Below are 13,241 nucleotides of genomic sequence, written 5' to 3' on the forward strand. Positions count from 1 at the left end.
TGCTTGGCTGGTACGTGTCCTTGAACTGCAGTAATACCTGTTTGTTGCCTGGGGGCGATTTTGGAGGTGGGGCCAAGTAGAGACCTCTGGCTTTTGCTGTAGCTGGAATGTAGCCTGCTGAAAAAGGTAAAGTAACATCCATTCTTGAACCAACTTTTGCCTCTTGCTCAACGCAGCACTGGCACGCAGCTCTCAGAAGGTTGTCCAGGAAGCAATGTGGCCCTCCTGGTCCAAGAAGGTTTCCTGCTCCAATCCCTTGGAACTACAGAGAATAAAACTCAATAGTCTTTATTTTTGGTGGGGCAAAACCCGCTTGCCAGCATCATCTGGAATGCTGAGTGACCGCATCGTCCTCTCAGTACCCTTGCAGTGTAACCTGTCTGTAGCCAAGAGGAGATGCTCTCCCAGCAACTGCCTCCCTCTTGCACCCTGGCAGAATTCATAATGTAGAATAACAAAACATTGGCTTTTCTGATCCTCAGGTGATATGTGTTTGCAAGGTCAGTCAGTGTAGGACACACCTGCTCTGCACACGAACTTTTTGATTTGAGCAAAGGTTTGACCAGGGCTTATAAGTATGTTCTTTCTGGTACTGTAGGATTCCTGGGTGCATAGAAGCTTCTACAGTGGTACCTCTGGTTACGAACTTAATTTGTTCCAGAGGTCCGTTCTTAACCTGAATCGTTCTTAACCTGAGGTACCACTTTAGCTAATGGGGCCTCCCGTGCCGCCAACGCGCAATTTCTGTTCTCAGCCTGTGGCAAAGTTATTAACCCGAGGTACTACTACCGGGTTAACAGAGACTGTAACCCGAAGTGTTTGTAACCCGAGGTGTTTGTGACCCGAGTTACCACCGTAATTCCTTTCAGATGAATGTGCTTATGAGATCTTTCAGACCTTTCTACATCAGATCTTTTTCTTCATTGTTGCCCTTGTGTAGCCATTAAAGCCCCAGTCAGAAATGTCTGAACCCTTGAGAAGTTGCAGTCCCTATTTTACCTGTTAGCATGAGCAAACCTACCCACAATACTAGTATTTTGTTTTAAGCATTAAAAGTGAATTGTTATTCTTGTCATTTTTCCTTAACAGAATATGGTGCCCCTGAAGATGGAGAGCTGAAAAGAGAACAGCCTTTCTCACTAAAAAGTCAGCTGTTGGGTAAGATATAAAGGCAAACTAAAGAAAAGTATTTTTTAAAGTTTGTAATCCTACAGTGCAGTATTTGTAGAGCAGGTAACTTTTTTAAAGGATGTCTCAGTTATGATGTTGTACACATCCCCAACAGACTATTTAACTGGTGACTCCTCCCCTCCTCGCCATATAGCTTCTGCAGCCTTAAACCAACAAGGATGTGGGGTGTTAAGATCATGATTCCGATTACTATACATCAGGGGTGTGGGACCTGTGTCTCTCCAGAGGATGTTGGCCTCCAAACTCCCTCAGCTCCAGCCAGCATGGCCAGTGACTGAGGATGATGTGAGTTGTCCAGCAACACTGGGAAGGTTGCATGTTCTGCACCCCTGCTATATGTGATGAGCAACATGTGATATTACTGTACAACTAATTCTTGAATCTAAGTCTAATATTCTTCAGTACACTCAGGATTCCTGGTGAGGCCAGAGGTTTAAAAAAAAATGCTTTCAGATGGATGTGCTTATTTTAGAGGGGAAGGAATACTCTTAATGTATTTGGTAACAAGGAGGCATGGTGACTTCCCCTGTCCTAAAGACATTTTAAACTCTGCTTGTACCATTGTGGTGTGACCCAGTTATGTCAAGCAAAGTTTCTCAGTTTCTTGGCACCCTGAAATTGTTTCTTAGGATATAGTCATGCCCAGGTATTGTAAGTTATCAGTATTAATCTATTGCCTTTGAACTTGCCATATGCTTTTCAGTGTCAAGAATTCTTACACCCAACAGTGCATTAGGGGTTAATTGGAAATATGCTTAAGGTTTTTTTCCCCTTTGCCTATATCTAATATACATTTTATAAAATGTTAGTATTACATAAGCTTTCCACTGTTCTTTATTTTCTAAGCTTTGACCTTTAAGTGTCCTGACAGACCTGATCAGAAGCCCATAGAGAAGAAACTGCCAGGTAAGGACAAGAATCAGTGTTGATTTCAGGCATGATCAAATCCCGGCTTGATAAGCCAAGATATGCATGAGTTCTGTGCACCAACATAAAACTCATTCAGGTGACTAGGGAAACTCAGGAATCCAGAGTTAACTGTAACTTCCCATTACATGGGAACCAGGGTTAATGCCTTCTAAACAAACCAATATGGTTTAAAGTTAGCTTAAGAGTCCAAGCTTCTTTGAAAGTCATAAACCATAGGTCCCATTTGGCATGTAATGGGTAATTTACAGTTAACTGTGGCTCCCTGACTTGTTTCTCAGCTTGCACAAAGCGACTGTCTGCTGGTGCACAGAGCTTAGTTATATCGTTATTATTATTATTTATTAAATTTATATCATGGCATATTAAGCCAGGATTTCATCATTTGACATAGCCTATTGTTTCTGTGTGTCAGAATTATTTTGTGCTTCTTGGCTACCTCATTATTTGTTTTCACATAAAGTGGATTAAGCTCTTGAAGGGTACATAAGGCACTATGCAACAAAGTTAGTTGGATTACAGCAAGGATTTTTGTTGATTTAACAGAACTTCTCCCTGTGCACCCCAATCTCCCTTCCCAAATCTGCTCCAGATTAGGGGGAAACCCAGAACAGATTTAGGAGATGAGGACCTGACCTGTAAATTCTGTTGCGCAGCCAAAAGTCCTTGCGTTAACAGAATTATTTCATTGGATACCACCCAGTTTTCCTTCTATTGTAAAAGGCATTGAGAAACTAGCCTCATTCTGCCTTTTTGAAGGCAGCAGAATCACCCTCAGCCTGCACACTGATGTAAGAAGCATCTTTAACAGAGTATTCCTTTGAAGGAGAAAAGGAGAAATTAGGCTATTGTAAATTTTTTACAGACTACCCTAATTAGGATTCCGCCCCCACCCCCACCCCCCGGTTAGGTTGGATGACTGCTTAATACATTCAAAACTTCAGTCTAGTTGTTCAAGTATGTATTTTGAATAAATGGTGAATCCTCTTAAAGCAGCATCTGCTTAACGGGGAGTATTTGTGGGAAAGCTAAAATAAATTAGGAATATATGCAAGATTATCTTTTGGGTAAGATAATCAGCAACATTAGAGGAGGATAATTCCTGTCGTTATTAGAATACAACATTCAGATTCAAGATTAAAGAACATACAGGGCCATCATTTTCTTGCCTTATGCTGGCTGTCTGGTGATCTTGTTTGGAGGCATTAGGAGCAAGTATCCTGTGTCTGCTGTCCTTTATACAAAACTCAATGCTGCAATTCTATACTCAAATATGATTGAACTTTAATGGGACTTACTTCTGAGAGACATGTATAGAAGTGCAGCATAAAGTATTTATACTTTTGGGTCTGCAAGCCTTTGCGTGCTTACCTGGGCTTTACTTATGAGTAAATATGACAAATAATACCAATTTATATGCTAGCTTTTTGTTAAAGCAGTTTTAAAGGAAAATTTTATTTCAATTCCATGTCCTGTTTTCCCTTAAAAATCCCAGTTCTCTGCCCTGCTTCAAAATTTTACACCTTTAGTACTTACTTGATGAAACAGCATAGAGTAGTTTCTGCTGACTTAATTGTTACATTGGAGAAAAGCATTTAAGCAGCAGTTGCTTACACAATTACATACAGGTCCCAAGTAAAATAAATACCAGTGTGACAAAGTGGAAGTATTTTTCTGGTGGATGGGGACACACACAGCCAAGACCCATTTCCATTCTTGTGTAATATCCCAATATAGGCAAAACTGACCTGACTTTAGAATCTTGTGGAAGAAGAAATAGCATATACACCATGGATACAAATCCCATCATTCTCCATGGGAATTTCTCATGAAAAAAATAGTGGAGTAGCGGGAATACAGTTCAACACACTTGCATGACCATGTGAGCAAATAGTCTTAATGAATTTGAACACTGTATTTTGAAAAGTATTTATTCTAAAATAAAAATCACATTTATCACAAGTTGCATAAAATATACAGCTTTTCCAAAAAGTTAATAGAAAAATATTTTTCTAAGTACATTTTGTGACAATAGAGTAACTCACTATTGCTGTGCCTTCAGATAAAGCTTTAAATGAAAGGGGAAGGGGGTTACCCACAACAGCCAGTATCTTGCATTGCTCAAATTTAGAAGATAGTTTTAAAAAACTAACTTACTCCTTCAAGTCTCATTACAAAAATACACCTCCATGTTCATATGTATTGGTTTGTAATGCAAGCACATAAAGCTAGTGGTAAACTAGAACTATTTAATATACATGATTTTGGACCTTGTCATAAGGTCCTAGAACAGGGGTCCCCAGACTTTCTGCGCGGCGGGCCGGTGCCCGCCGCGCCGACCGCGCGGTGGGCCGGAGGGCAGAGGAGTGCGCGCGCAGCGGGCCGGAGGGCGGGGGAGTGCGCGCCCGTGCGCATGCGCACACGCACACGGGCGGGGAAAAAATCGCCAAAAAACGCTTGTGCGCATGCGTATGGGCCTCCCCCGACCCGGAAGTGCACCAGAAATGACCTCTTCCGGGTCGGGAGAGGCCCATACGCATGCGCACAAAGGATTTTCGGCGATTTTTTGCCGATTTTTTAGATCGTCGCTGCGCCGCGCGCCGTGAGAGCGGGCGGCGGCAGCGGGCGGCGGGAGTCGTCGCGGGCCGGATTGGAAGGCCGATTGGGCCGCATCCGGCCCGGGGGCCGTAGTTTGGGGACCCCTGTCCTAGAATGACAATCATTTTTTTGCAGAGGGGAGAGCTTCAGTCAAAGTACAAAAGAGCAAATGCCATAAACTAAGTCCTGAAGGTCACTTAGGTCAGTCAGTGTGTTGTATACATAAACTATAGAAACTCCAATTTGGTTTATAGTTTTTATATTATTACCTTTATGTGAAACTGCTGAGGTGCTGCTGCTAATTGCTTCAAGAGAGCAACTTCAGGAAATCTACTTAAATGCATTAAAAGGTAATTGTTGATCAATTTTCTTTTCCCTATACAGAGTCTATGACTATCCAGAAAGTTAAAGGATTGCTGTATCGGCTACTTAAAATCCCAGGTTCAGAATTGAAGCTATCCTACGAAAGTTCTAAAGTAAGCTCATGTTCATACAATACAGAATACAATTTGTCACACTGCTATTGTCAACACTGCACTCCAACACTATTGAATTTGATTGCTGTAAAGGACAGTAACCATAATTTTAGACCTTGTTCGGCTTTCTTTTGAGAGGTAGCAGCTGCTTGATCTCACATCTTTTGCCTTTTTAAAAAAGTTATGCAAGATTAAAATAGTCTAATATCTGGATCTTTTCTTATCCTAGATGAAAGGCAAGGAATTTGAACTAGACAATGACCTAAAGCCATTGCAGTTTTACTCTATTGAAAATGAAGACTCCATTCTAGTCCGATGGTAACTGCTGCCTTCACATCTTTCAATAAACAGTTGTATGCTGCTAGCAAAGCCTAGTCATATGTTGATTTTTTTAAAAAAAAAATCTGGAAGAACCTTGATATGAAAAATGGAATGCTTATTTACTAAACAAATTACTAGGTGTTGTACTTTGTTAATAAATTTCTCTTTAAAAACAGTGCCATGCCTCATTGAGAAAAGGTAAGCTTTAACCAGCTTAATGGAAATGCATTTAACCCATGGTTTGTGCTACACTGCTAACTTTTAGAAGTGGATGGGACTATAATAAATTCTACTCTCATTATTATAGATATAATCATAAGATCTAGAGAATTAAAAACTGAGGTATTCTCATTGTCCACCTGGCCTGAGGGCACTGCATTACTAGCAAGCATAACACTACTAAGTAAACACAGCTACTTACAGCACAATCCTACACCATGCCTGCCCCCCCCACCCGCCCAATGGGGTATAGGATTGCTGCCTGAGTGCTCCATAGTCACACCACCACATGGGAGAAAGGACCTGCTACCCTGATTCCTTCATCCACTGGTGCAAGGAATGGAGAAATGCAGAATTACTGCAGCATTCACCACCTTTCTTTAGCAAGTTGTAGAATATATAGTGCCCATAAGTGGAATACTGGTACACTAACTTATGCTTCCCTCCTGCGTTGGGAACCTCTATAGCACAGTAGTGCGGGCCTCATTACGTACAGTATATATTTTTACAGTAGTACACTTACATTCCTAAGGCTAGACTTAAATCCTTGTTCTTTTTGCATATTAATGCATGAGAGGTCAAGCTTATCTACATCTGTCATTTACTAATAAAGAAAATTGCTTTACTTCACATTTAGCTTTGTAAAACTCCCAATAGAGAATATGGAAATGGAAAGGCTCCCTTTACAAAAGAAAAGATGTACAAAACATTGTTAAAGGGCCATTTGACACAAAACTAATTACCTGTGTGAAGCCGCCTGTGAGAATAAGTGAATTCCATGTATAGTTTGGCACCCACAGCAAACATACTTCCTCTTTTTCCATGTAACCTGGGGGCGGGGGGACATACACACAACTGCCACTTACCCACACTAAATATTTGTCACAAGTGACAAACTACACAGGAGACAGATGATGTGTCTTATGAAAGGAAATACTTTTCAGAAACCACAGAGCCTTTCCTGTTATCACTGAAAACTAGTTTTCTCTTGGTTGGGCCAGAGTTCACCTTTCATCACATTTGCAGGGATCTCCACAACGTTCCTTGACTTTCCAGAGCTCTGCAAGTTCCTCTGAAGAATACTGCGGAGAGGACAACATACCACTCTCACATGTCTTCTCGCACAACCAGAGATCGTCCTGTTTGAGAGAATTATTTCAGAGATTCTTTAATAGGAAACAAAACATGGCAAACATAAATAAGAAGAGGTCAGTGATAGTTCCAAAGGCAGTTCAGGACATATTACTTATATAAGTATCCTCTTGTAACAATATTTTAAAATACAGACAGCAGGGGTAGGCAGATAAAGGAGTAGTGAGAAACTAAAGAAGAGCAGAAGTCAAAGATTTCCTCAATAAATAACTAGAAATATATTGCTGGCAACAGGAACCAAACACTTAAGACTGGATTGCTTCAACCAGCAAGTCACCAGGTTAGATGCCATGCAGCAATCAGGAGCTTGTGGCATTGCAACTTTCATGGTCAATGGGTAGGGATGATTGGAACTGTAGTCAAGCAACCTCTGCAAGGCCACAGATTCCCCATCTCACACTTTCTGTTTGGCAAAGATCTGCTAAATACAACCGATTCTCAGACCTCTGGAATGGATGCAGTGCTTTGCTACCCTGAGCCAAGAAACTAAGAGAGTGATAGCGAACCTTTTAGAGACCGGGTGCCAAAACTGCAACCCAAAACCCACTTATTTATCGTAAAGTGCCAACACGGCAATTTAACCTGTATATCTCATTTTTTTTCTGTGTGTTTCATGTTTCTTCTTTATGACTGCTGTTGTAATAAATAGTCCTTCATAAAAGTTATTGCATTACATTCTTCTTTAATTGTCTTTCCATTGATATATAATTTTATGGTATAACTCGGTGCTATTTTTCTTTAAAAAATGTTTAGGGGTACTCTCATTTTGACTCAAGAAAATCACCGGGGGGAAATAAATACAGTTCAAATCGGGAAAAATAAATACAGTGAATTTCTTCTCCTGTTAAATTCACAAAATGTTTAGGGGTATGTGTCCCCACAGAAAAAAAAAAGCACTGGTATTACTCCAAAACAAAGTTGTGTTATGAGCCATCAAACCTCGGAAATACATTTTGTTCAAGAGGTTCCACAATTTGGGCCACTAGTGTACACTGGAGGACTGTACTAAGAGCCACCCTCTCCCAATTTTTAATATGAGATAATAATGATTGCATGCGCATATACCAATAAAAATAAATAAATAAACCCAGCCAGATGGGAGGGATATATAAATTAATAATAATAATAATAATAATAATATTTTGCAGTTTCTTTGGCTGCCGTTTGATCGCAGCCTTCATGGAATGAATTTCTCTGTTAGGTTGCCATCTTTATATGCTTACTGACCTTGGAGTTAAGCCCTGCTGAACTCAAGGCGGCTTACTCCTGAGTAGGAAAGAGACTGGCGGGAGGCCCTGACGCATCAAAAGTCAATGCATGCTCAGCCCGATACTCGCCAAGCCCTGGTGCTGCAGGCTTTGGATGGCGTGCGAGAGCCCTCCTCTCCTCCACCCCCGGCACAGGAGCTATGGCAATGACGCACATGCCCACAGAGAGGGCTTTGAGTGGCCTTTCTGGCATGTGTGCCGTAGGTTTGCCAGCACTGCTGTAGGAGGAGCAAAGTACACACATAGCATGCTGTGCCAGGAAAATACAGTCATGGGGAAAAGGAAGTATGCCCCCTGAACTCTGTGGTTTTACATATGAGGACATAATAACAATCATCTGCTCCCTAGCAATCTTAAAATTCTTTACAGCTCAATCTAAGCAGATTTGCACTGAGTGAAATGGCACTAATAGCCAAGTACATGTATGTAGGATTCTCAGTTACTTATCAAATCAAGTAAAAACATACCTGATAGCGTTTTGGCCCAATGGCTGCCATCCAAATACCCATACTCACATCTTCACCCTAAATGCACACATTTAAATCAAAATAAAAATCAAAATGAGGAAATTAGTTCAGTTTCAACAAAGACTCAAGATGACACACACTTCATCATTTAAGTTTGTGCTGAGTTTCGTAAGTAAATACTTGCCAAAAAAACTATGGTGTATGGGTGCGTTGTTGCGTTTAAAGCATATAGATGTCATCACATCCATATTTGAGGTAATGGAGCACTTCCATGCAACCAGAAACCCCCAAGCCAAGTGTAATGCTGTGTAACTTTTGGCTTGGATCCAAAACCGCACAAGTCTAACAATGGACTTATTCCTTAATGAGGGAAGCCCTTGCCAACCTGGGGATTGTGTAGCCACTGCAGAGTTCACATATCCATATAGAAGCTCTTGGAATGGACTCCTCCAAAACAACAACAACTCTCAATCCCAATATTAGAATGTTAGGCTGGGGGGGAAACTGAATGTCTGCTTATAAAATAAATAGGATTACATATACACAAACCTATCTCCATTCCTCCTGTCAAATTACTTGCCTGATATATCTTTAATCTCTCTGAGTTTCTTGCAAGCCATTCTACAATGTCTTTGGAAATTACATAACCAGATCCACAAGCAAAGGCTGGGTATGCAGGACTTGGATACTCTAGCTCTTGCCACTTCCCAGTGCGGTCAACGGCCCAATTTAATCTGAAACTTGAGACCAATATCAAGTTATTTTGACAGAACATTAATAGCTCTTTAATTCTGACTAAGGAGAATGAAACCCTTTCTCTAGGACTGGCAACTGGACAATTTAATCATCAGGACTAGTCCTTACAGAGAAGGGGCTCACTCTCATATCTGACCCCTTTAATCTTTCAGGCAGCAACTTGCAATTTTGTGTGCTGCCACCTGTTCCTTTTTTCAATATACAAGTGCCCTTATGTGCCCCACTTTTTGGCTTTTAAAGTTCTTTACACATTTAATGTTTCCTATTTTTGTGGGGGTTTGTCGGCACTGTGAAATAGTGAAATCATTCACCTTTTAGTGCAGAAATGTTTTTATCACAGGATTAATGAAAAAACAATGAAGGCTAGTTAACCTCTCTTCTTTCCCCATCTCCCTGCTTATATTTGCCTCCTTTACAGTATCAAGAGAATTATTGATACCTCTAGAAAAAGCTTTGACATCCACCTTCACTCCCACCCAGCATTTTGGCCAGTCTAAGCAAAGGCATCATGAGGAAATCCAAAGAAGTTGCAATAGAAGACTGATACCAGGAACCAGCCCCCAAAACAAACCAATACATCAACATGCAACTCAATCTCTGGAGCATGGATGTAGTAGGCAGTATTAATTATGCAGTTCAGCTGCTTATTAAATAAACTTCATATCTGAATGAACCCAGCAGGAAACTCATAGGGCAAGCACCAGTAGATGCAATGGGACTTTCCTTCCTTCCCTTGCCCAGAGCAGATGGATGCTGTAGATAAGGGGGAGGTCTGGTAGCACAAGCAAATGGAAAACCATCCATCATTTATGCTATCTAGAAATATTGTCTTTGATTCTGCAGTTAGAGGTTTATATAGAATGCAAATCAAAATATTGGTTCAAGCATGGCTTGGACCCTTAAATTGCAACCAGAGTTACAAATTTCCTTAAATATACTTTCTGTGATTAGTGTGTTCATGCTTGCTCACTTATACTCTGCAACAAGATGAAAATAAAACATCTAAAAACAATATTTGGTGTTTGTTTTTTTGGCTTTAAAATATCCCCTCCAACCATAAGCTCCTTCAGTGCAAGGATACCTATTGCCTATGAAACCGCACAGCAGCAGAAACACTGCTGGTGTAAACTATTTAAATACAAACAAACATACTTTCCCCACCAAGTATTTGGTCTGCCTAAGTTTTTAAGCTTTATTCTGTTGAACACAGCCTCCAAATCTATGTAGCAGTCATCATCCGTCTTCAGCAATACATTGAAACTAGCTGCTTCTACTGTCCTGTAGCCAAATAAAAAACAATGAGATTATTATTGGGTTGTTCTTATTTTGATTATGCATTGTGGTTTAATATTCTGATTTTACTCTGTGAACTGCCCTGAGACCTGTGGGTATAGGGCGTAATACAAATCCAATAAATAAATAAAATAAGTAAATACTAGAAAAGTCCCTTAAAATGCATTTTAACTGCTGTAATAACTACACTGAAACAGGTGTGATGCAATAGCATGATCAATGTTTCAACATTTCGGCTTCTATACTTTTAATACAGGTTTTCCCAGTGCAGCACCCATGCAGCACTCTTACCCTTCCCACATCCAGCCCTAAAGCCTAGACTAGAGGTACTCTAGAAAAATAAAGACAGCAGACAGCTGCACATATCCAGTCACCCTGAAGAAAGGTGAAGAGAAAAAAGGAGCCCCTTCCTGCCAGCACCAGGGGAGTGACAAGGGGTTGGACAGTGGAAGGGGAGGAGAAGGCAAGGGTAAGGGAAAAAGACATCACCCTTGTATTCTGGTTTTGGGGAAGTAACTTATCTTTTAGTCTCACCAGTTTGCCTTCTTTGCAATGGGTGTTTTGCCACTGGGCATGCCCCCTACCATGGCAGAAGGACACACTCAACATTCCATTGGCCCCAAAGGTTCTGGCCCCTTGCTTTAATAGCTGCATTGAGGAAGGAATGCAACTTTTCAGTTGCCCAGCACCATTGCATGATAATCCACAGGAGCTGAAATTCTCTTTTCGACAGCAGTTAAAAATAAAGAGCTCTAATTCTGAAATGTTTGTCATCTTCAGCCTAATAAGATATGCTGTCATCTTTCATATTCCTCTTCTGGCACTGGGAGGCAACTATTTGTTCTAATTAAGACTCACTGAAACCCACAGAAGAAGAAGAAGAAGAAGAAGAAGAAGAAGAAGAAGAAGAAGAAGAAGAAGAAGAAGAAGAAGAAGAAGAAGAAGAAGAAGAAGAAGAAGAAGAAGAAAGGGGGGGGGGCTCCAATAATATTTTATTGGTAGTAGGATACTCCTGTAAGCTGTGATAGAGGGCAAATAGTGCAATATCCCACCCTTACATTAGGAAAGTGAAGGTGGTAGCCTTCTGAAAAAGGGAAAGCCAGGCTCCTGTTTACCCTTTTAATTGAAGAGAAGTATACTTTAGCATTGGAGAGGAGTGCAGGCCGTTTTTTATTTATTTTTTTAAAATCCCCAAAGGACGCATTAAATAGGACAGAGAATAGAGGGCTAGGAGACTTCTCAACGCTTTTAATGACCCTACATATGCACTCAAGCCCTGAAGTTTGTATAGGAAGGAATCCACAACTATTACAATACTTTAAAAACTCAAAAATAGGAGGAAAAGCAATAATGCAGTAATGTTAATATGAAGGATTGGGGAGGGGAGAAGTTTGTTGTATGTATGTAATATAATTGTCAAGAATATACCATGCTGTCATACTTCATGTGGCAAGCATAGCAGCAAAGGACATAGTAATTTGGGGAACCAGTTTTATTTTAATATAACATACATCTGTTGCTGGGAAAATGTGGCCCCACAGGGAGGAGAGCAATCAGGGAACAGACATACACATACAGTGGGGAAATATGCACATTATAATTGTATTGGAATTTTTAAGAAGGCCCATGGTCATTTCAAGTTACAGTTCATTCACATCTGCAAATAATCCACATCATTTATAATTCTGCACCAGATAAACCAGGCAAATCCCTTAAACATTTCTCCCAACTTACCATCGATAGAAGTTCAATAATTTGGCTGGAACATTTCTGTATGTATCAATTACATCAACAAAAACAATATCATCATAAGTGTTGCTTTCTACTTTCAATAAGGCATCTTCCTCTTCAAGTTTATTTATATGATGCGTGAATCTTTCAGGGCGACTCTGTAGGCTTTTTAGGAGTGCCTCACCCTCTGAAAATGAAATAGGAAAAAGGTAAGCTTTCAAAAATCACATATGTCTAAACATTGAAATGACATCACTCTGCATAATTTATTCTCTATAAATTTTCTCACATATATAAAATATCAGCAAAAACGTAACTAGATTGAAAAATGAACAACTTCTTAAGACAAAGACACATAAGTGAAAATCAGTGAAAATTAGGTTGCGGCCAAGGATGCATTAGAAAAATAATTATCTTTCCTAGATTTTTTAAAAATACACTTTACTTTGCAACAGATGTATTCTATTCCTAAGTAAAGGGTATTAAAAAGGGTATCTGCAAGATGAGAATACTGAGATTCTCAAGAATATTTAACATCTAATGTACTTCTACTTTACCTTTCTAAATACTGAAAGAAACTATCTTCACATATTGGAAAATGACCCCCCCAGGGACTGTGCTGAAGCTTCTCTGTCCCATAGAACACAGGAAAAGTCCAAATCGCACCTGAGAGCTAGGATGCAGTATGGCCAGGTGGCTTTGCGCTTTCTGCCAGAGCTATTTGTAAGCAATCAAAGAAGTTGCAACAGTTTCTGTCAGATGGGGTGTTCCAGGATTGTGGTAGCTGACTACAAGGTGCATAATCCCAGAGCCATACAGTATCTCAGGCAGATCTGTCAGGG

At 40.3% G+C, this 13,241-nt stretch overlaps 2 protein-coding genes across 6 annotated transcripts in view; one reads left to right on the forward strand and one right to left on the reverse strand.

The window, feature by feature from the left end:
- The window catches only part of TBCE (tubulin folding cofactor E), a 21,373-nt gene extending 15,685 nt beyond the window's left edge, over positions 1 to 5,688 (forward strand). For 2 of the 4 annotated variants that reach the window (XM_088666447.1, XM_060272859.2), the window contains exons 14-17: positions 1,090 to 1,158; positions 2,038 to 2,097; positions 5,101 to 5,192; positions 5,422 to 5,688. In XM_088666447.1, the coding sequence (XP_088522573.1) occupies positions 1,090 to 1,158; positions 2,038 to 2,097; positions 5,101 to 5,192; positions 5,422 to 5,514 (314 nt within the window). In that variant the 3' untranslated portion in view covers positions 5,515 to 5,688. Of the gene's footprint in view, positions 1 to 1,089; positions 1,159 to 2,037; positions 2,098 to 5,100 lie in introns of all 4 variants that reach the window. The other 2 variants (XM_060272857.2, XM_035108407.3) reach the window with 1 other exon arrangement.
- Positions 5,598 to 13,241, reverse strand: part of B3GALNT2 (beta-1,3-N-acetylgalactosaminyltransferase 2) — a 24,173-nt gene continuing 16,529 nt past the window's right edge. Inside the window, exons 8-12 of one of the 2 annotated variants that reach the window (XM_035108411.3) lie at positions 12,403 to 12,586; positions 10,537 to 10,653; positions 9,200 to 9,359; positions 8,620 to 8,676; positions 5,598 to 6,871 (exon numbers count right to left, since the gene is read on the reverse strand). In XM_035108411.3, the coding sequence (XP_034964302.3) occupies positions 6,737 to 6,871; positions 8,620 to 8,676; positions 9,200 to 9,359; positions 10,537 to 10,653; positions 12,403 to 12,586 (653 nt within the window). In that variant the 3' untranslated portion in view covers positions 5,598 to 6,736. Of the gene's footprint in view, positions 6,872 to 8,619; positions 8,677 to 9,199; positions 9,360 to 10,527; positions 10,654 to 12,402; positions 12,587 to 13,241 lie in introns of both variants that reach the window. The other variant, XM_035108410.3, reaches the window with a different exon arrangement.

Source organism: Zootoca vivipara, chromosome 3 (assembly GCF_965207765.1).
Source record: "Zootoca vivipara chromosome 3, rZooViv2.hap1.1, whole genome shotgun sequence".
In the NCBI taxonomy this organism is placed as follows: Eukaryota; Metazoa; Chordata; class Lepidosauria; order Squamata; family Lacertidae; genus Zootoca; species Zootoca vivipara.